We start from the raw sequence: 21701 nt of genomic DNA, 5'->3' as shown, positions 1-21701 counted from the left end.
GAAGTACCAGGGAAACTCTTAACAGTCAGGGAAGGGCGCGCCTTCCTGTCCACCACAAACTACTTCGCCACACAGTGCGCCACAACACCGCAGGCGGACGCAACGCGAAGCCCAGAGAGCCACCACATCTCACTCATTCGAAGGGCTGTCCGATGGTGCCCTCGTGGGTTCGAATCGAGTCCCATTTGCAAAAGACGGAGCTTCCCCCACCCGGCCTCGCGGCGCACAGTGGGCCAGCAGACCAGTGGAGGGGCCAAAACTCTAGACGCGTTTTGAGCTCCAGAGTCGCTAAACGGGACTCGAACCGAACGTGTGACCCCACCAATGGATTGCTCTCCGAACGAGGAATCCATTGGTGGGGTCACACGTTCGGTTCGAGTCCCATTTAGCGACTCTAGAGCTCAAAACGCGTCTAGAGTCTTGGCCGCCTTCACCGGTCTTCTGGCCCACTGTGGGGCGTGGCCATAGAGTAATGAACTCCGTTTATGAGAGACCCCACGGCCACGCTATTCCCCCACTCGCTCGAAGAAAGCAATATGGCGGTACTGGGCGTGACGTCACGTTCACATCCTTTCATACCAACGTACGATACAAAAACGGAATAAAATCGTGGGCATTTTTCTCCCAACGCTGTGTTTTTTAGTTCAAGCTTATTTTCGACAACATCAACTTAGGTACCCCGCTACTTTGAAGAGGAAAGATTGCCTCAGTTAATACAGTTCACAGTAAATGTTTTTATTTTAGTTTTTTGAGTTCTGAGGATGTTTTTCAAAATTCTGGCTGAAATTTCAGCGAAATTTGAGATTTTGGTATTCTTTTTGTTTTTGAGTCAACGAGGTAGTGAATTAAGGCGTGCAGAGGTGGTTTCGCTTCCATACTTGTCAACAACATAACCTCATCACGCACCAGTGCTGGGGCTGGGTGGTGCAAAAGATACATACAAATTGCGCAGAATTCAGTTTTAATTCTGAATAGCAAACAGACAAATAATTGAACAGGAAACCTCTCCTTGATTGACTAGTACATGGTATGATGACAAGCAAGAGAACACTCAAAAATAAATAAATTGACTGGAACGTTTAAAGTTCGGTCACACAAAAATAATAAAACAAAAAGAAAGTAGTCAGCAGACAACACATAGTTCAACACTTAAAAATATCATGAGAAATGTGGTTTGAATTCTAAACCTAACATACACACCTTGCAGACATACTTAGTATGTTTCCATGCACCAATCAAGGAAATTTCACAGAAGCAAGAGACAAATCCTGACTATTAAATGGTTCACACAACTAGAAAACTAATAAAATACTGAAAACGATAAAAAATGAGTAAGGTATGACGTCTCATCAAAAGATAAGACACAAACAGAAAATGAATACACATTTAAAGAACTGAATCTGCACCTTGAAGGAAGCGGTGAGCCGTGAAGTTATTCCCCTCCCTCCCAACAATCAATATGTAAATTTATGATTAAAAGCTCTCTAAGTTAGGGACCACATCCACAAAAAAGATGGAAGTGAGAAGCTAGGTCCGATCACAGATGTCGTCACAGATGTTACACAAAAAGTGGAACCTCATGGTTCACAAGAGAAAAATAAGAATATAAACACAAAGGTATCACATAAAATATTACAATTCGCAATCTTGACAGATGAAGGCAAAGTTTCTTATCACAAAGATGGTAACTGAGGTTCCACAAGATTTAAGACTTAGCCCATGCTACGAGGAAGTCCAAAGAGTCCCAGGGAAGGAGTTCTCATTGATTTGTACAGCTCACAGCTCAACATTTACTGACATTTACTGCACCACTACCTGTAAGAAAATAAAATGGACCAGATTAATACTAAAACTGAGAGTGACAACCAGGACATTCTACATACAAATGTACTCAAGTCTCAATAAAACAACTTACCACTGTGCACCGTGGTGGCTCGACTTTCAGATTAGCTGAGATGGCACGAAGAAAACCTCTGTCTTCCTTGTGGCGGTACAAAACCAAGTTCACGAGCTCCCACTGGCTGTCAACTGCGAATTTTTCAGACAGAATTTTAGTAAACCCTTGAATTAATGTTAGTAGATGGAATTCTACTCACGTGACTCCCATGTGGGAGGCCTGAAAAATAAATATTTAACCCCTACAAACATAAACATGCTGCTCATAGAGCACCCGTCATGAACCTACGCAACATGAAATTTTAAGAGTAAGGTGGAGACTTGCGGGGGTGTTGCACTTACTTGGATCATCCAGAAAGTGAATGTCAACATTCATCTTTGAACCAGAGTCAGGCTTCAAGGATGCCTGCTGAGATGAACCTCCAGCATGCACTCCGGCAGCCGACACTTGATTGAGTCCAAGTATCTGAAGGGGTCTCGGAGTTGACGCAGACAGAGAAGTTTGAAGCTGACATTCACTGGAGTCGAGCTCCCTTCCACACTGATTCTCCTTCGCCATACTCTGAGGCCATTGCTCCACCAGTTCATCAGGAAGGGGACACACTTCAGGCGGGAATTGTGAAGGGACGGCAGAAGTCACCAATGTAGTTTTGACTTTGTTCTTCCTGATTTCGTAGTCACGAAAATGTGCACAGCAAATGAACTTGGCTTTCACCTGTTGGGTGGTGAGGGAAAGCAAGTACGTCGAGCCCACAGCTTTCAGCCATTTCCTGCATCTGAGAGGAAATTGCACTTAGAACAGCATGCTTTTCGAAACAATAAATATAAAAAATTTATGTGCGGTTATGTTACCTAGGCAAGTCCGCAGCAGGAAACTTGAACAACTTGACGGTTGTGTTGAACCTGTCCGGAATCTTCTGGTTTACGCATCCTGGGACCCAGCATCTCGCAGTATCATAAGAACCACCAGTCGGCATTTTCAGAAAATGACCAAAAAGTCCTCCAATGTTGATGTGACGATGAGCAGCGCGGAAAAGGACGCTTCTTTCTGTTGCTGGAGCAACTCAAATAACGCAGTGATGCAACCTCGCGCATCACCCCGAACGACTTTCGAGTGATGGTTTTAAATTAACGTACACGATCATCACCTGCCACTTGAAATACGTGTGATCATTTTAAGATTCCAAAAAGCATATATTTGTATTATTTTGACTATTACTGTGGATTAAAAGGTCCGAGAATTGCAGCCTTGTTTTTTATTTAGGTTGGTATGAAAAGATAGGAACGTGACGTCACCCCTGCGCTCGAGCCACCGGCCCCAGCCTATCCCGTGCAGACCCCCTGGGCGTGGCGTACGGCGTGCTCGGGCCGAGCGCCTGAGCCGCAGCGGATACCCGTCCGCGCGGCAGGGCTGCGCACCGGGTTGCCTATGCACGACCTCGCCGGCGGCGTTGCTCCGCGTTGCTCGCCGGGCCGGCCGGCTAATTGGCGTTGCCGTGCTGCAGGCTGCTGCCTCTGTCTCTCTCGCACCCATGGGCTCTCGCGCAGGGGCGGGAGCGACACGGCACCCTTTCGAAATGGACGGGCTGGCTCGGCTTTGAGCGCCGCGTTGATATTCGTGGCGGTCTTTACGACGCCGGGGGCATCGGGGCGTTGTGCAGAGGGAGGGGGGCTTTCAGCCGTCGGCTTAGTCCCGGACGGCCTGGATGGCCGCCCGGCCCGCCGCGCCCCGCCAGCACCAGCCCCGGAACAAACGAAATACGCCAGGCGTGCGGACCGGCTAGACGGACTAGCCGGCTGGCTAGCCCGGCTGGCTTCCCGCAGGGCTCAGCGCGCTCAGCGCGCTCAGCGTCCAGCCGGCGAGGCGACTTTGGCGTGGATGTCTTTTTAATCCGGCGGCCCCGCCGAACGTTCGGGGATTCCGACGGGAATTTGGGGAAAGTGAAATAACGAACGAATCGGCTGGGATGGCGGGCCGGGCGTATTCGGGACCTTTTTCTATAAAATTCGTGGATCAGCCTCTCGCGCGGCCACTCTGAAAGTTTGGCTATGAAAAAGCTATGCAGCGGTGTGATTGATCATCGGCTGGCCCTGCCTGGCTGGCGCGACCCGGAGTTTGGCTTTGCTTTGCGCGATTGCTTTTGTGCGCGGGATTCCGATTCCGGGCTTTCAGCTTTGAGAGCGCCGTGCCGTGCCGTGCCGTGCCGGGGATGGCAGTGCTGGTGGCGATGATGCAAACGAAGTGTAAATCACAGCCGTCTCTTCCGTGCCGTGTCGTGCCGTGTCGCGCCACGCCGTGCCACGCCGTGCCGCACACACCAAACAAACAAGCAATTACTGGAATTGGAAGCACGCCCCCTTTTGGTGGACGTGTGTCATCATTATCAGGCCCGCTAGGGTAGGCTGCCTCCGGACCCTCCGGACATTGCGGTCTCTCTCTCTCTCTCTCTCTCTCTCTCTCTCTCTCTCTCTCTCTCTCTCTCTCTCTCTCTCTCTCTCTCTCTCTCTCGCTCGCTCGTGCGTGAGGCGCCCAGTGCGATGGAGACGGAGCGACGAAGCATTGTTCGGAAGGAGCCTGGTGCCCCAGCAGGTCAAGCCGGCATGGCCCAGGCCAGAGGGCGCGCCTCTTTCCACGCACCCCACTCGTCGGTTCCTCGATTCGAGCACCGCCTTCTTGACCTGCCCAGGCGCCCAGGCGGGCAGCTCCGAGAGTCGCTTTGTCTCTCTCGCACTCATGGGGCACGCCGTTCGGGTGCAAGCGAGACAGAGCGACGAAAACGACTGGCAGTCTGTAGTGGTGTGCCCCAGGTGTAGTGCCCGCCGCACGGCCTCGCGGGCTGCCTCGGTGGGCCGGTGGCTGTGCAGCATTGGGTGTGCACTCAGGCCGGGCCGGGCCTTTGAGCGGCACCTGCTATGCCTGCTATCGAGTGTATAGGCAGTACCTGCAGCACGAGTGCGCCGTCTAAAAGCCCCCCCACCCCGCCACTCTGCTGCCCTTGTTCCGCCCTACATGCTCGGGCCGGGGCCCAGCCGGGGCCCCCGCGGGGGCTCGCAGAGTGGAGCTCCTGGAGTGGAATAAGGGGTAGAGAGCAGTCGAAGGCAAACAGCGAGAGGGAAGTGGAAGGCAGCAAGGCAGCCGGGCCGGGCACAAAGGCCGGCGCTGGCCGAGCTGGCCGCGCTGCCGGACAGCGCCAGTAACGACCACTCCCACCCCCTGCAGCCCTGGCGGCCCGGCGGCCCGGCCGCGGAGGTCGGGGTCGTCAGTGTGCACGTGTCGACGGGGCGGCCTGCGGGGCCTGCGGGGCCTGCGCCAGGTGGGGGGGGGGGGGGGCAGCTGCAGCGGCGGTGGTAGCTGCAGCGGCGGCAGCTGCGGACCCCATTGACCTAGTTTCGCTCCCTCACAGCCTGGAGCGAGCCCCGCTCGCTGCCACGGGGACGACCTACTTTGAGGCGGTGCGCGCGTGGGGCCGCCGGCGGGGCCGCGCGGGGACCCCCCCCCCCCCCCCCCCAGGGGGGAGGGTGGGGCAGGGAAGGGACAGGACGGCGGAGACATCCTCTCTGGCGGGGCGTGGCGGGGCGTGGCCGGGCGCGGCCGCGGCGCCCAGCAGTGCGATAGAGATGGCGATAGCGCGCCCAGCGAAATTAGACTTGCAGCCGTTTTTCCATTTTTCCCTTCCGCTGCTCTGCTGATAAGTCGAGGTCCGGCCTGGCGGCGCCTCGCGGTCCGAACTGGCGTCGCAGCGTCGCTGGCGTCTGCAGGAGGAAGCTGCCTTCCGCCGGAAGCGTCGGCGTCATCGCGGCGCCCCGAGCGCGGCTCTGCGACGTCGCTTTCATTACTCTGGAACGCTGCAAAGCTGCAGAACGGCCATCATTCGGCGATTACTTTTTATTTTTTGTTATTCGGCCGTTTTGCCAGTGCGGCTTCATAATTGACGGTATTGCGGCGACGAGGCGGGGCGGCGGGGCGGCGAGCGGCGGCGAGGCCCTCTAGGAAGCCATTAGGGGCTATCGCACTTAGCCGACAGTTTATACACACAAGTTGGAGTAGTTCCAGCCCGGCGCCGAGCAGCGCGGCAACGCAAAGCCCATGGCTGTGAAACTGTCGTTAATGCCCAATTGGGTTTCGTTGTTTTGACGAGGCGCCGCGCTGCGCGTGCTGCGCGTGCTGCGCGTGCTGCGACGCGTTGCGCCGAGCGAGGCGGGTCGGGGCGCCGCTCCTCCGGCCGGAGTGCTCGCCGGCCTCGCCGGGGGAGGGCCAAGGAAATGCCCGGGGCGAAAAGCAAGGCGGAAGGAAATTGGCCGAATGCTTAACGGGGCGAGGCAGTCGCTGCCAGAGGCAGCCAGAGGCAGCCGTCAGCCCGATGTGTCCGTCCAGCCAGCCCACGTCCAGGCCCGCCCCGCCGTGTGGACTGTACCTCGCGGGTGGTCCGAAAGAAGGGGCGGGGCGGCCAGGCGGCGCGGGGCCCCGACAGGGGTGCGGATCCAGGAAAAGGAGAGGCCAGCTTAGCGCCTCGTGCCTGTCCTTTGGTCCGTTCTGCACCCCGCGGGCCCCACTCCCCCCTCCCCGCGCGTAAACTAGGTCAACCTGTGCCCGGCGGCCGCCCTGCCAGAGCCCTGCCAGAGCCCCACTAGCCTCGCACTGGTGTTGTGCCGCCCCCATGCCCCATCCCCTCCTTGGATGTCGGCCCCTACTCGTGCCGGGTCGCTCGGTCGTTCGGTCGCCGGCCGGTGCCACCCCCCGAGCAGCCACGCGCGGTTCTCCCCCACCGAGCCCCGCCGCTCCACCGCCCTCCCCGCAAGCCTGCACCCTTTGCGGCTACCCCCCGCGGGGCCCCCCGGCCGCCCCCCGGCCGCCCCCGGGCCTCGCGGTCCTCACGCCCCATCGCGGAGCTGAGCTCTCCCGATCAGAGCAGCGGCTATCATTGCATGGCGGCGGCCATGTCCAAGTCGCGTGCAGTCCACTGTAACATTTGACCGGGGCCCCTCCAGAGCGGCGGGGTGGCGCTGGGCGGCGCTGGGCGTTGTTGAGTGACTTCGTTGGCCGTCGTCACGTCGCCGTCGTCCCTCTCCGGGCTGCCTTTGTCAAAGTGGCGCAGCGCCGCCCCCGCCTGCCGCCCCTCTGGGCCCGCTGCCGGCAGTGCCGGGGCAGTGCCGGGGCAGTGCCGGTCGGGCCGGCTGGGAGGCTGCATTCATTTGCGCCCTTTCGGCCACCTTCTTTGTCTCCTCCTTGGAGTGCTTCCGCGGCGGCGCCCCGGGCCCTGGCGGTGCCCTGGCGGTGCTCGGCCGCCCTGGACAAAAGACTCTGCCTCTAGAAGCTCTGGGGGTGGAGGGGTGCCTCTCACTCTAGTCTCGCCGGCCGGGGCGCCGCCCAGTCCCCTGGCGACCCTGGCAATCGAATCGGGGGAGCTTTGTTTACACAAACACGATGTAACTCTGCCCGCTCCGGCCCACGCAGAACTGGGTCAGTATTCGAACCGGCGACCTTCCCGCTGATGACTTTGGAGAGGACGCGCAACGCGGCGCTGTGTTCCCCGTCCGCGTAGGAAGGACAAAGGATGTATGCGGACGGGTGATGAGCGCTGCTCGGTGCTGCAGGCTTCGTCGCGTTGTCTCTCTCGCACCCTCTGGAGCACCCACGAGTGCGAGGGAGACAGAGCTAGCGACCCAAGCACTGTTCGGTGCTGCCTCCTCGCGTCTGCCTCCTGTAGCGCCAGCCCTTTGTCTCGCCGTTCGGCTGTGGCGTGGCCAAGGAATGCCGCCCCAAGCCCCCGCCACCCCCGCCGCCACCCGGGGACCCGGAAAAAGCGGCGCCGTGCCGTGACGCGCCGCGCCCCCTCCCTCCCGCCCCGCCGCGCCCCCAGTAGATTGAGTCGACCGGCCGTGGAGTGGAGGACGCCCTCGCAGCCCTCGCCGGCAAGGGCATGGCGGGAGCAGGCGGAAGGGGAAGGGGCGGCGAAGGGGAGGAAGCGCGAGCGGAGGAGAGGGGTAAAGCAACTAGTTCAGTGGGGCTGGCCGCGCGGTGCGGCGCGGCGCGGGCGGCACTGTGCTCGCGCTCTAGTGGCGCAGGGAGGGGAGGGGAGGCCGGGCCCCGGAAGCGGCAAGGCAGGGCGAGGCGCGCGGGAGGGGAGGTGATTTAAGGGGTTGTTTTCTCTCGTATCCACGTGCCGGCCCAGGCCGGGCCCCGGGCCGGGGCCTCGCCGGGTGGTGGAGCGGCAGGGCGGCTCGGCGGTAGGGCCGTGGGTGGGGGTATTGATCCGCGGGCTGCTGCAGTGGTGGCGGCTGGGTGGCTAGGCAGCAAGGCTAGGCGGCCGGGTGTCGGTGCGTTGCGGTGGCCGAGGGCCTCGCCGCGAGGGCGCAGCACGGCACCGCGCAGCGCGCCAAGCGCCGCCTGCTTCCGCGCCCGGCAACCCGGCGGCCCTGAGCCTGCGCCAGCCTGCGTGCGGCCTCCACCCCCCACCCTCGCCCCTCGCCGGGCCCCCACGGTCGGGCCCTTCCTTTGTCCTCGGCTCGGAGGCTTGGCGGCTCGGCGGCCAAAGATGCCGGCAGGGCGGCCGGGTCCAGGGAATTACCGTCTGAAGAGAAGGCGACTGCTCTATCGGACGGACTTGGTCCGTCCAGCCAGGGCCGCAGGGCCTGTGCCTCGGCAAAGCGCTGCGCAAATAGAGGCTATAAATGCAGGCGGGGGATGGGGAAAGGGGTGGAGCGGGCTTCCGCCCCCGCGCGCCCCCCGCCCCGCGCCCCGCTCGACCTGGACAAAGGCGGCGGCGTCCCGGCGTCCCGAGCGCGCGGCTATGGGCTATGATACGGTGCCCCAGTTGCACGTAAAACAAAGGGGAATGGACAAGGTTCGCCTCGTGATGCGTTACTGGCTCATCACCCCTGAAAGCACTCTGGCGGCGTGGACGTTTGGCCTTTGCCTCCTAGAAGTGTTTCCTCTCTTGATGCTGCGGCGGGCTGCGGGACCGCGTCCCGTATCCTTTCGGATCTGCCGTCTGCCGCCTCCCTGACGGGCAGGCCGCGGGCAGACCGCGGGCCGTCCCCAAAAAGTTGTTATCTTGGCGGTCCGCGGGGAAGGGGATGGGTGGACGGGGCGAGGCGGGGCGGGGCGGAAGGTTCGAAGGCAGGCTTGGCTGTCATGGTGCGATTGGCAGGCCTTGGCAGGTGCGGTGCGATTGCGACATGACAAGGACAGGGTCACCCTTCGCTGACGACTGCCGACTAACGACCAACCCTCGGTCTGCTCCTTGTTGCAGGCGACCCGCATGGTGTTCCAGTGCACGTGGCCGGGGTGCCTCTACCTCACGACGACGTGCGCGTCCATCGAGAGCCACGTGCGCAACTCGCACCTCGGGCCGCGGCAGAACCGCGAGGCCGGCAAGGACGCCGAGGACGGCGAGTCGGACGACCTGAGCGACCACGAGGAGGAGTTCTACTACACCGAGGTGGAGCTGGGCCTGCACACCTCGTCGCCCCCCACACTGTCGCACCGGGACATGGCGCGGCCCCCGCATGAGGGTGAGTACGAAGCGGACTGTGCCAGGCTCCTTTGTCGGCGCCGGATAGCGTAGCGTTTCGTCGCTCTGTCTCTCTCGCACGTATGCTGTTCGCTGACTGCTTGGCTGGCGGGGCTGCCGGCTCAGCCCCTGCGAACGGCGCGTAGGCTACCCGGCCGCAGCCCTGGCCGGCGGGTTGCCTGCCGGCAGGCGTTGACGCGTGTGCTGCGTGTTCTGACGGTTCGCTGTGTGTTTGCAGACCCAGAGTACCAGAAGCAGCTGGCCAACGCCGCCGTTCTGAAGGGCTCCTTCGCCCTGGGCACCAGCCCCGGCGTGTCCTCCATGACGTCCAGCGGCCTCGGGTCCAGCGCCGGGTCCAGCAGCTCGTCCTCAGTGAGCAGCAACTCCTCCCTGGCCTCTGCCAACGGGCTGGCCCACTCGGCCTCGGCCCACGCCACCTCCCCCGGCCTCATCAGCATTCCGGCCAGCCAACTGCCGCCCTGGTCGGCCTCGGCCGCCACCTCGCCCGTCAGCATCAAGGTGGGTGTGAGGCTCTTGGCGGGCCGCCTTGCCTGCCGCCATGGCGCGCCACCCGGAAGCCGGCAACCCGGAAACGCAGTGCGCGGTGTTTGAACCTCTTTCGCTCTTTCCGCAGACGTCCCCGCTGAAGCACCTCAAGCTGTCGCCCCGTTCCGGCAGCTGTCCGTACCAGCCCGTGCTCTCCATGTCCGCGCCCGGCACCGCGTACAAAGTGCCCGGCTCGCCGACGCGAAAGGTCCGCGGCGACACCAAGAAGTGCCGCAAGGTGTACGGCATGGAGCACCGAGACCAGTGGTGCACGCAGTGCAAGTGGAAGAAGGCGTGTACGCGTTTCGGCGACTAAGTCCCGTCCGCGGCCTCCGCGCCCTCCGCGCCCTGGTCCCGGCGTCCAGGTCCCCGTCAGCGCTAGCAGAGCTCTGCAGCGGTCCAACCAGTCGGGGACCGTCATCGGGGACGGTGGGGTCTCCGGCCTACGCCCTCGGGGTGGGGGAGAGGGGACCCCTCCGAGCTGCCGTCCCGTCCAGTTCCCTGGGGAGTAGCGTGTCGCGGCGGACGGGCAGGGGCCTCGGCCTTCAGCAGGATCGCCCTGCCTCGCCGCGCGCCACCGCCACTCCCGGGCTGCCTCGACGGCCACCCCAGCCCAGCCATGGCCCAGCCCAGCGCGGCCCAGCCCAGCGCGGCCCCGATGATGTAATGATGCACAACTCACTGCCAGTACAGGAAGGGAAAGACTCTCAAAGACTTAAGTACAGGCATTCAATGGGACGCGGAGACAGCTCCGCGTCATGCCCAAGGCCATGCCGCTAGCTCCAGTGTCACCCTGTCACCTGCCAGTCACATGTGACGAATCCATCGCCACCTCGTCACTACCAGCGCCGTAGCAAGTGTTGCTTTTAATCGAGGACGATTTGTATTTGTGTTATTTTCGTTTATGTTTCAAATTTTTAATTTGTTTTTGTTATTTGTTTCTGTGCTGATGGTTTTCCTCGCCTTTTGACACCGAAGGGCGAGGTCTCATTATTTATTATTGTTTGATGATCGTACCTTCAGAGAATGTGATGTCACATGACATGCAGATTTCTGCTTTTGCAACAAATTTCATTCTGTACCAAATCAGTTTTCAAATTTTAATTTTTTTACTAAATGAGAATATATTTTATAAAGTACCTACATGGGAACATAATCACAGCTAATTTTACTTTGAAGTCTATTTTTATAGCCGGAAAACTACTGTGTGCATTGACTTGGTCTTTCTGAGCTGAGAGCGCCGTCTTCCAGCGGCTAAGTGACAATCTCTTTGGCAGCAGGTCTCCTCATGAGCCCTGGTTACAGATGATAACAAAATGTGACTACTTAAATTTTCCACTTACAAGCAAGAGTGAGTGATCCATTGCTGAGCATCTTCAATGGAAGCTATGGATGGGTCCTGGTAATGTCACAGTTTTTTATTGTCCCACCTGTCAAAGTTCATGTGGTTCTATTAAAATAAGCCTTACATGTAAATTGAGTGCTTATACAGTAGCAGGCTTTGGTCAGTTTGTTTCATAGCTGGGCACATGTTCTGTATCTCAACACGAATTACATGCATGTGATCAAAGTGAAGCAAGTGTGAGGTGGGAGGGGAGTGGAAATTCAAGAAAAAGGCATTGCCAATCTTCAGTTTATTACTCCATCTCTTCTTTGAATCTAAGTCAAGTGATCTCCTGATCATGTTTAACAGGCAGTGCCAACTTTTGCACACTGTGCATTTTGGAACACTTGTCTGTACTGAAAAATCTTTTAGAATCTATCATGTATTTACCGAGTCTTAAATTATTACTATCTGGCTTCCTTTTTAAAGTGTACATTCCCATTTACTCCTTTCCAGAGGAATAGTTGTCCTGCTGATTGGTTTAATCTGTGCAGGCACTTATTCATCAATTGTAATCTTTAGTGCCTGCTTTTGCATTATCAGATCCCAGTTACATGTGTACTTACATCAAATCAACTAGTCACCTCACAAATCATGCTGTTTTTATTTTTCAGAAAAGCTAAAATCCAGAAAAATATATTGTGCCAAGAAAAATATTTCTAAGCTAACCCGGCCCATTTCGGCTCATATACTAGTCAAAGCCCTGCTCTGATTCGTCAATTCCAGTATGACATTTCGTTATTGGCGATGGGAGCAAGAGAATCAGAGTAATTGTAAATACTCGCAATGCAACTCAATCAACAGTTACCTTTTTATTTTTATCTTCAAGTGATTAATACTGTATGAAACTTCGTAGTGTATGTGCGGCAAGAGTTAGAGCAAGAAATGAATTGGTGTTCAAATCTCAAGTGATAACCACATAGCTGTTCATTTGTTGATCCTTGTAGTATGCCATTTCAAGAAAGTTGAAACAGGTTGTGATTATTAGTTTTCTTTGTATTTTGAAAAAATTTCTTTTGAAATGTTGCATTGAAATTATAAACAAAAATAACGTGAGGTGAAAGGCTCTCTTCTACTTTTTTTTTAGTATGATTCGGCAAATGCCGTTATCGAATTTAATATGGGTTTTGAAAGATCTCATAATTTATGATTTACATAACGCTGCAAAATCTGTGTACAGTGCTTGTGGAGTTGATTTAAAGATGTTATCTGCTTCTTGTTTACAGAACTAGAGCAATGTGTTATGTAGGAGCAGCTATGTCAAGTGGCACCCTTTCAACTTTCATTCCTTTCTTTGGTACAGCTTCCATTTTTTTAAAGCCCAACATTTGGCTGGTCCTATGTTAAGTCTTTTTATCATTTCCCTCAATTTCTTTTATTATGAATTTTAATTTTCCAGAAGATTTTATCAGAGCAGTTTTGTTTCACAGCATATGTCTCGGAGCGCTGGTAGCTTCTGCATTTCTGTTAAACCTTTTGCTGAATGGTTGCTGTATCAAAGGAAAGTAATTGTTAACTGACAGTGTCTTTGGTCTATATATGAAGTATTATGAAGAGTCAGTTTGTGTACAATTGCTTGAAATGAAATGTCCTCAACTATACCATGGAGCGCTGGGAGCTCCCTGGCGAGAAGGCTATGATATATGAAAGGGTGCCCTGTTGTGTCACATGTCATCCGTACAATATTGTTCATCGTGCAAAAGCAATCTTCATCTATCAGGGTTCTTCTAAACATTTTAATTTACCAGCAGAAAATCAAATGACTGCTCTATTTTTTTTATCAAAAGACTCAAATAAAAGATGGAGGATCACAAAGAATTTTGTGGGATACATCTTTTGGCGTCAGCTAAATGGAGCCACAGTGCCCTCTTCGTTTGCAATGCGCCACCCCAACGAAAGTATTACACTGTGCGGGGTTCTCCCTGGATGGTATCATTTTTATCAAGAAACACCTTTATTTCACTTTCTAGCTTTAAGTTAATTACCACGTCATTATATTATTAAATATTTAATATATTTGTTACATGTATATACATATATATATATATAAATGCATCTACCTACTATAAATGTGTATATATATATTATGATATTTTAGAGAAAGAGTAGGTCTGTGATGAGTGACCATTGTACAGTGTAAAATTTATCAGAGAGGTATATATCTATAATTATATAAATGTATATATTCATATATATATTTATGTACAGGTATGCATGTGTGGGGTGTGCAAGATTAACAAACTTGTAAAAAGCCTTTGTATGTACCTCAATGAAGTACAGTCTCGCTCTGTTAGCGTAATCACAAAAGGATTATGTTTGCAGTCTGAATGCTTTCTGTCAGATGATTGTTGAACTGGCTAACTCCATACATGTATGCCTTGAAATTAGATATATATGTGTATATGTAAGTTGAGAAAGGTTTATATCCACACACAAATGTGTATATATCTAAATACAAGTATTTATATATATACATTTAAGTTGTGTGAATGTGTTGATAAAGATTATATAACATAGCCAATAATGGATCTCATTTATAAATACCCAAAAAATACACTGAACATGCAAGTACAACAACCCATAAGAAAGAGGGTAGAATTTATTGTTACATTGTAGGCCATTTACAAGAACATACATGTATGCTACTAGCTGAGAAGTAGTTGTTTAGACTTCACATTTTAAACATATATTCATATAGAAATCCAGCTGATTTTGTTGTATTAATTTGTTGAAGACTAAAGTGCCAGATAGGTATTGCTAAAATGCACATCTTTTCAAAGTATTCAGTGTGGGCAACATTGCCTTTGAACCGTTCTGGAATCTGCAATGTTAAATTGATCACCATCTGCCTTGTCTCATGAGTGGCAAAAATATTCATAGTGTAAAATCACTTGCTGCTCAAGCAATGGTGTTGTACTGGAATTTGAAATGCCTTTTTGCTGTGAAAGATTAAATATGTTATATTACTTACGCTCTGTATGCTTAAAGTTTGTTGTCAAATTATGTTGCTTGTTTGTCGTTTATGAGAAAAGATCTTAATAATTGTTACCATAGCTGATAATACAGCTGTATAAACCAGTTAACACATCCATTTCTTATTTAATTGACTCGGCAATATACCAGCAGGAGTATTTTGATAGAAATAAATATATATTATATATATATGTATACCTATATGTACGTTGATTAAATTTTCATCTTTATTTATGAAAAGGTTTTGATGTATATCTTTGGTACCAGAAGGCCTTTTAAGTAAGCATGTTATCACTAAGTTAGCCAAGCAGATGAGTGCATTCACACAATGCTCAAGCAGGGCTTTGTGTGTAGTCGGCGTAAGTCATTTGCTGGAATCCACTTGCAACCATTCGCCGTCAGACAGTTGAACATTTCTCTTTATCAATTGAATCATTCATTTATTGCCAAGTAAGTTATTAAAAGTTGAACATTCAATTTATTGGGTCTGGCTACTTAATTACCATACTCTAGGTATGACAATAAAAAAATTTCCGCCCTTCACTGCCTATGGTGTGGAAAGATATGGTGTGTATTGTAAAGGCATTACTGAAAGTTTGCAATAATTTTTGACAAAGTTCATTTTTTCAGTGCCATGAACTGTTGACCTAGGCAAAGATATGGGAGGGCTCTCCAATATTTGCCTTACTTTTGTTTCCTTTTGTTACCAATAGTGCTATTTTTTAAATTCAAAACTGAGCAAAATGTTTTGATGGCTTATCTTCATTGTTATTGCATCACAATGCCAAATCGAGTCGCATGCTTTCCCTTTCAAGACTGCTCAGGTCTCTCCTGGTTTTGCAAAGAACAGAGCTAGAAGTGGTCCTGCCAAACTGTACCAAAAATCTATGCAGCAATATGAGGGTTTACTGCCCTCCCTGCCAATATTTGAACAATTTATGTTCTTAATCTTCCAAATGGCAAACTAAATTGTGTATTATAAGGAAACTAGGTTTAACAATTAAAATTGAATTAATTTCTTTGTTTCCAAAATCAGATGGATTTCGTGAGTCTGTGGGGAATTGAATTAAATACTGCTTCTGGTTTGGAATAATGGACATAAACTGAGTATACAGCAGCAATAGAATCTCAGCACTTTGAACTGTGTCATGACCTGTTTTGACTCTGGTAATTCTTGTTCAGCATATTTTTTCCCACCATTAAATTTTCATTCTTTGTTCAAGTAGCTTCTTTGGCTCTTTGGAATGATAAATTAATCTCAGACGACAATCAATTTTGTTTCATCACCACTTCTTTCCTTAAGTTTGTTTGTCTGGTATGCACTCCTTTACTGTGATCTGGCAACATTGTAGCCGTTGTAGTGCAGCTATCACCCCTCTGACCGCTGTTCAAATCTTGCCTTATTTTTTCCCCTTTCTCTATCCGTCCGCCTCTTGTTTTCTTGTAGCCCTGGCTATATGTTCTGCACTTCTCTATACTGTCAGGTCTGTCTGTGTTGTTTTCTTGTTAAGTCTCTGTTTTCATTGACAGCAAAAGAGTGTGTTAGTTGTCTTCAACCCTGTTGGGCTTACAATGTTGTTCTATTATATTAGTTCATATATTTTATAATGATTGAATAATATATTTTTATCTTCAATATATAATATACATACATATATATACTCCTATATATATATCTATGTATATGAATATATGTATCGCTTACATTTTGATGTTTGTCAGTGTATTCACTATCGTTCAATCAGTTATTATAGGCATGTAACTTGTTCATAACTTGTAATGGTGGTTTAAGAATGGTATTGCATTTTGTTACGAATGGGAGCATGTTTCTGGATGAATTGGAATGAAATGGATTAGTCGTTCTGCTTGTTCATTTTGTTTGTCCGTCAGAAGAAAGTAAAAACCTATCCAGGGAAATAGTTGAAGGAGAAACGAGTGGAAAAGAAATGCATTCTATGCATCAACTAATTTCTATAATGATTTGTTGGCTATGGTTTGAGATGAGCTTCTAAAGTGTTCAGTTGTAAATGGTATATACTGATGAAGCTGGAAAGTTGGAGCCTCGATAGTGATTTCAAGTTAATGAACCAGTTGGAAACTATGTTCTTTTCTTTGGCTGAATTTTTACTTTGAATTTGTTTCATGGTTTACCATTGAGAGCCACAGCTTGCAATTCGATCTTGTCTAAACTGCAGGACTAAGTGGTTTCCACACAATACGTACTTGATGCATGCGCACAATCTGCTGGGACCTAGGGCACGTTATTCCTCTACTTGCACTTGTACCAATAACTACCACAAGTGAAGAAGATCAATAATACATGATAACAAGTGCCTGTTTCCTGTGCAGACCTAGACTTGCAACATTCTTATCAAAGCGTTAAATGTGATATTTAAAACTTGTTTGTAAATCAGTATAGAGTGTAACATAAATTTTACCAACTCTATTAGTTTTTAAAACATATATTTTCTTAGATTTAGCATCATACCTGATTGAACGCCTTTCTCATTAATGGCTACTTTCCTTAAATTTTGTTTTGTGCTGGACAAATTCAATCACAACCACCAAATCTCATCTCAGGAAAATAATACCATCAATTCCATCATGTAATATAAAAGTTAAGATGATAAATCAGCTATTTCCCTGTATACTTACAGTGTAATAGATATATTAGAATACGAATGAATATTTGAAGTACGTATTTTTCTTTTGATTCTGGATAAATAAATACTAGAAATGTATTAGATGTTTACAAGTGTAGCAACTTCCTATTGAATCGGGAAGAACCGTGTAAAATTAGGCATATGTACATCTCTGTACATCATGATCTGTAAGCGACAGCAGATAGTAAATTAATCAAAAGTCTGCTGCATCTTATCTGCTACTTCTCTTCAAAGCGCCTTTAGTCATTTTCTTTTTCTGGATTCTAAATGCTTCTTGTATCATAAGTTCCTTCCCTAAAAAATAGTTGATTGTGAAATATCAACCATAATTTCACATGTTCTTTAGAGTAAGTCTTCAAAATGGAGTACATTTTGACAGGAGATTGTCAAATGAGTGGTGGAGAAACTGCTGTGTCTGGCAGTTAGTTGTTCTCTTTAGCTTTATGTTTCATCCCAAGTGAAAGAATACTCGATAAATTACTTGCCTCACGGTGTTGACTACAATGATGCAAAAATATTAATATATTTGTAAATCTTAAACCCATCTTGCTGGACTTCAGATATACATTCATGTTTTTTTTTTTCTGAATCTTTAGGTTCTCAGAATATTATATCAGTTATGTGTATATTGAGGAATCGTATCCTTTATAAATGTAAAAAGCTATACAGTTTTATTATTAAAATTTTATGTGTAAATCACCTAGAACAATGTTTCTCTTATTTCTACGTCACTATCCTACTAAGTTTTTCTTTTCATGCTCTCATAATCAAAAACATTACACACACCGTGGAAACTCTAAAATTATTTTTGAGCCACAAGATCAAAACAGAACACAAATGACCATACATCTACCGTTCAGGCGGCTCGGCCAAAAAAATTAAAATGGCCCAAATTGTTGTGCTGGAGCACTCCCTAGCGATTCCGAGGACCAGTTCGGCCCTTCACAGTCTTTTTCTAAGGGCACGGTAAAAAACCAGAGCAAGCACTAGGGCTCAGACTCAGAGTGCAGTCCCTAGGCCCAAAAGTTGGAATTGAATTGAACCTTTGGACATTCCCGCTGCCACGACCTGGTTTTGAATATGAGAAGTTTGTTGTGATAGAACACGCTAGAGGCCACCTGCAAATGATGTGGTGCGGCTCGAACGCACTGCGCTATTTGTCATACATTTGTTACTTGTAAGGGAAGTGAAACCTTTTTCCCGCCTGTCTTTCTTTTGTTTATGTGTGTGTTGTTTTTGTCATTTGTATTGATTTGGTCGAGTTTGTAGGTTGGGTGAATTGAATTGAGTTTAAGGCAAATTCAAGCCAAATATCTCATCGATTCCCCTTTAGACGATTCTAATTCATTTGATAGGCATCCCTAAACAGAAGCCATCATGCCCAGAGTCAAAAGTTCTCCCTCTAAATGCGTTAAAACTAAATCTGGACAATATGTGAGCACTTGGTATTTTCTTGTCAAAGGTAATTTATTTAAATAATTCATTAGACAAAGTCTTAGTCTATAACCCCTGTTTCTTTTAGCTTAAATGGGAAAACGATCTCTTTCTTGCTGAAATGCATCTGGACAACTGTCCTTACAGTCATCCTTCAAACAGTTCTTTCGTCCTATTTCTTAAATTTTGTCAACTGTGACCATGCCTTTGAAATTTTGTGAGAAACATATGAATTCACCATTCTAATTCATGCCTAGTTTATCTCATAAGAAATGTCATTAGATATTTTCACCTCCTTAGAAAATTGCTTTTTGTTACCAGGCAAGTTGATCGACCACAGTGGACATCCTCTTGATATAGTGAAACTTCGTCACCCAGCTACTGGCGAATCCTCCATGTTCCTATTTAGCCCTAAAGAAGAGTCCATTCAGGAGGTCCTTACTTTCTCAGAAAATAAACGGTATGCACTTCTAATTCAATAATTTGTTTCTTATATTTACATGGTCTCTTTTCATGATGCTTTATTTTCCAGTTCGTGGTTTGTGAATGACACAGTCAATGAAGATGGAAAACTACTTCTATCCACTCCATTTGATCCTCTTTTCTTGGTTGTTCCATACTTGGCCAAGGCTACAGCTACAGTGCCTCTTGACCAGTTGTTACAAGATGATCAGTTTCCTCAAAATAAAAGACTGCTACAATGTGCTGGCATGAAACACTTGTCAGAAATTGCAGATCGTAAGGGTGAGTCCTTTCGCCTCTCTTTACATTCAATAGAGACGGTTCCTGGCATGTTTCGAAATCAATGCTTTCACCATTTTAATACATACCTTTACATCTCTCTGCAGGTGATCCAGATATCAATGCTTACAAGTTCAATGAGGAAAAACTAATGATTTGGCTTGAGAAAAAAATAGAAAGGCTTACAAAAGTTCTTCAAACAAAGAATGTTAATGTTACGGGAGGGTCTGTGTCGGCTACATTTGTACAAAGTTCTACTGGACAAGCTCCCAAAGGTAAGTGACGCTTCCTGAGTTATTGACTAATAAAGACGCCTTTTTGCTTTTAAATGCACTTTCTTTTACTCTTTCTACTCTATTTTTTTTTTTGCAGAGGCCTACTTGAAATATGCTCATGGAATAATGTCAGAATTCCTGCCGGAGGACCTGGGCTTGAAATTCTATCACCATCTTAAACTTCCACCTGAAGAGGCACCTGGCATGAAAAGAAAATCAGTAGTGACACCTGACCAAAAGGATCCAAAAAAGATGAAATTAGATGATGGAAATAACGATCCAGCCTTAATTCCAGTTGATGATTCTCCTGAAACCCAGAAAGCAGAGAAAGTAAGTAAAGATCACTCATTTTGGTAAATCTGATTTTTAACATAGATGTACTCTATGTGTCACTGATTTGGTCTCTTTCTTCATGCTGCATTTTAAGAGTGGAGAAGGTCTTCAGTAGTGATGTTTGTTACCATTTCTACTCTGATTCCACTGCCAATATTGGAATTACAAATAAATACATGACTTTTTTTCCCTCTTTAGCACGTTGAAAAATTGTCATCCAAAGACAAGGCTCGACAGAAAGCTGCACAGGGGTCCAAAAGTATAACATCCTTCTTCAAGAAGTCATAGTAACATCTTTTGCCAGTCACGAAATCTGTTTTCACTTGTACTGGAAGGCAAATAGGACTCTTACACCCCTAAAATTTTCTGTCTTTGTCACATGAGTTTGTTAATTTTTTGTTGCAATAAACTATGAGGCTTTTCAGCCTCCCATCCCCTGTTGAACCTCTCGGTTCTCTACTATCCCTCATATGTTTCCTTTGTCATTAAAATATTTATATGCATAAATAAACAGTTATTGATATATAGTTATTATGTACTTGCTTACTAAATTGCAAGTCAGTGCTTAAATTTGACATGGTTGGCAATACAAGTTTATCATTTAATTATACTTTCTCCTACTAAATTGTCCACTCATGACTGTTTGCATTATTTTATTCTTCCTTGTCATGATACAGGAAGCCCATCATGATTTCCTTGTCAAAATAATTGACTGCCAGATTATAGGACATTATGTGGCTGTGAAATTTAGGCATGAAGTAGAGCCATTGGTTATTCATGTTTGTATCCCCTTTATATGCATAATTGGATTTTGTGAATTTTTATCTGTCAATGTATGAAAGAGCAAAGCCATTCTAGATGACTGTGATTCAAACAAACTGTTTCCTTGTTATAACTGAAACTCGTAACAAAATTGCTGTCCAAGGGTTAGTTTAAAAGTGTATCCTGTTTTGATCCTTCTAATTTCTACATCTTGGGCAGAATTGTGTCAATAAACTATATCACTCAAACTGAGCTCCGTTTTACGTGTTGTTTTTATTTTCAATCAAATATTCCCATCGTTCATACTAAGCGAAAACAATCACAATCTTAGTCGACAGCCTTGAATCGCACAGCGGGAGGGCGATGACAAGGACAAGAGGCAAGTGATGGTCGGGCTCGAACGCCGGCATTCCGTCCGAGTTCAAGTTTAAGGAGCGGCCGGGCCGGGCGCCTGCCGAGTAGGCCACACTCGTACGTGCCCACACTGGTGCGCGGTGGTTGCCTACTCGCACGGCGCTCCCCGCTCCAGGCTACTCCAGGCTAGAGCCCTACACTGCTCTACTCCAGGCGGGCTCGGCGGCGGGCATCCCCTCCCCCTTCCCGCCCCGAGTCCGTCTGACTCGGCAACGAATGGGGACCAATGGGGACGGAATGGCTGGCGCAGCACCGCGCAGCGCACAGTCAAATCTATTTGGCGAGCCCGTATATTCCTCACAAACTCGGTTTATAACGGGCCCCGGGTTTGGCCTCCAGCCCGGCCCCGGCCTCGGCCGTGAGACAGAGACTGGCTGCTTCGCGGACGCTGGCGGACGCTGGAGTGCCGCCAAAGTCACGCAAACCACGGCCTCGGCCTCTCTCGGCCGGCCGACGCACCCCGACGCACTCACCCCACGCTCCAGCGAGGACGCCGAGGACGACGCCGACGATGCGGGGAGTGGGGAATCGCGTCGGGCGTCCTCTTAGCGCCAACTTCGGACGAGGAGGAATCCCGCTTTCGAGGAAGAATGAAGAATGCCGCACGGCGAACGAGGAGAGAAGACGGCTTCGATGTATCGGGGCTTTAGGGCGAAGGGCCGGGGAGTTCCAGCTTAGGCGCGAAAGACAGCACCACGTCGGCCCAGCAGCCTTTTTACCAAAAAATAGACGAATAAAGACGAAGTTTGGGGCCGATCGGATCAGT

The 21701-nt window shown here is 49.3% G+C and overlaps 3 protein-coding genes across 4 annotated transcripts in view; 2 read left to right on the top strand and 1 right to left on the bottom strand.

Moving 5' to 3' along the window:
* LOC117643527 (zinc finger protein 395) overlaps positions 1-17675 on the top strand; it is a 91563-nt gene extending 73888 nt beyond the window's left edge. The window contains exons 5-7 of the mRNA XM_034382455.1: positions 9150-9411; positions 9649-9929; positions 10045-17675. Of these exons, the coding sequence (XP_034238346.1) occupies positions 9150-9411; positions 9649-9929; positions 10045-10272 (771 nt within the window). The 3' untranslated portion in view covers positions 10273-17675. The remainder of the gene's footprint in view (positions 1-9149; positions 9412-9648; positions 9930-10044) is intronic.
* On the bottom strand, positions 945-3220 carry LOC117643532. Its single transcript, XM_034382461.1, has 4 exons — positions 2749-3220; positions 2239-2672; positions 1916-2028; positions 945-1815 (listed from the first exon to the last, which is right to left on the bottom strand). Exons 1-4 carry the CDS (start codon positions 2871-2873, stop codon positions 1801-1803), a joined length of 687 nt encoding a protein of 228 aa, XP_034238352.1. The 5' UTR covers positions 2874-3220; the 3' UTR covers positions 945-1800.
* Positions 17676-18166: 491 nt separating the features above from the next.
* LOC117643529 (ribonuclease H2 subunit B) lies at positions 18167-20774 on the top strand. 2 transcript variants are annotated; one of them, XM_034382458.1, is made up of 6 exons: positions 18167-18438; positions 18732-18870; positions 18943-19154; positions 19259-19426; positions 19524-19756; positions 19854-19994. In XM_034382458.1, the coding sequence occupies exons 1-6, from the start codon at positions 18354-18356 to the stop codon at positions 19872-19874; spliced, it is 858 nt and encodes a 285-aa protein (XP_034238349.1). In that variant the 5' UTR covers positions 18167-18353; the 3' UTR covers positions 19875-19994. The 2 variants fall into 2 exon arrangements, with proteins under 2 accessions (XP_034238349.1, XP_034238348.1); XM_034382457.1 differs by having other exon boundaries at positions 18171-18438; positions 19958-20774.
* Positions 20775-21701: the final 927 nt, after the last annotated feature.

Source organism: Thrips palmi, unplaced genomic scaffold, assembly GCF_012932325.1.
Source record: "Thrips palmi isolate BJ-2018 unplaced genomic scaffold, TpBJ-2018v1 HiC_scaffold_17, whole genome shotgun sequence".
Taxonomy (NCBI): Eukaryota; Metazoa; Arthropoda; class Insecta; order Thysanoptera; family Thripidae; genus Thrips; species Thrips palmi.
Note: the sequence above shows the minus strand (reverse complement) of the source record. Positions and strands in the feature narration are given on the sequence as shown.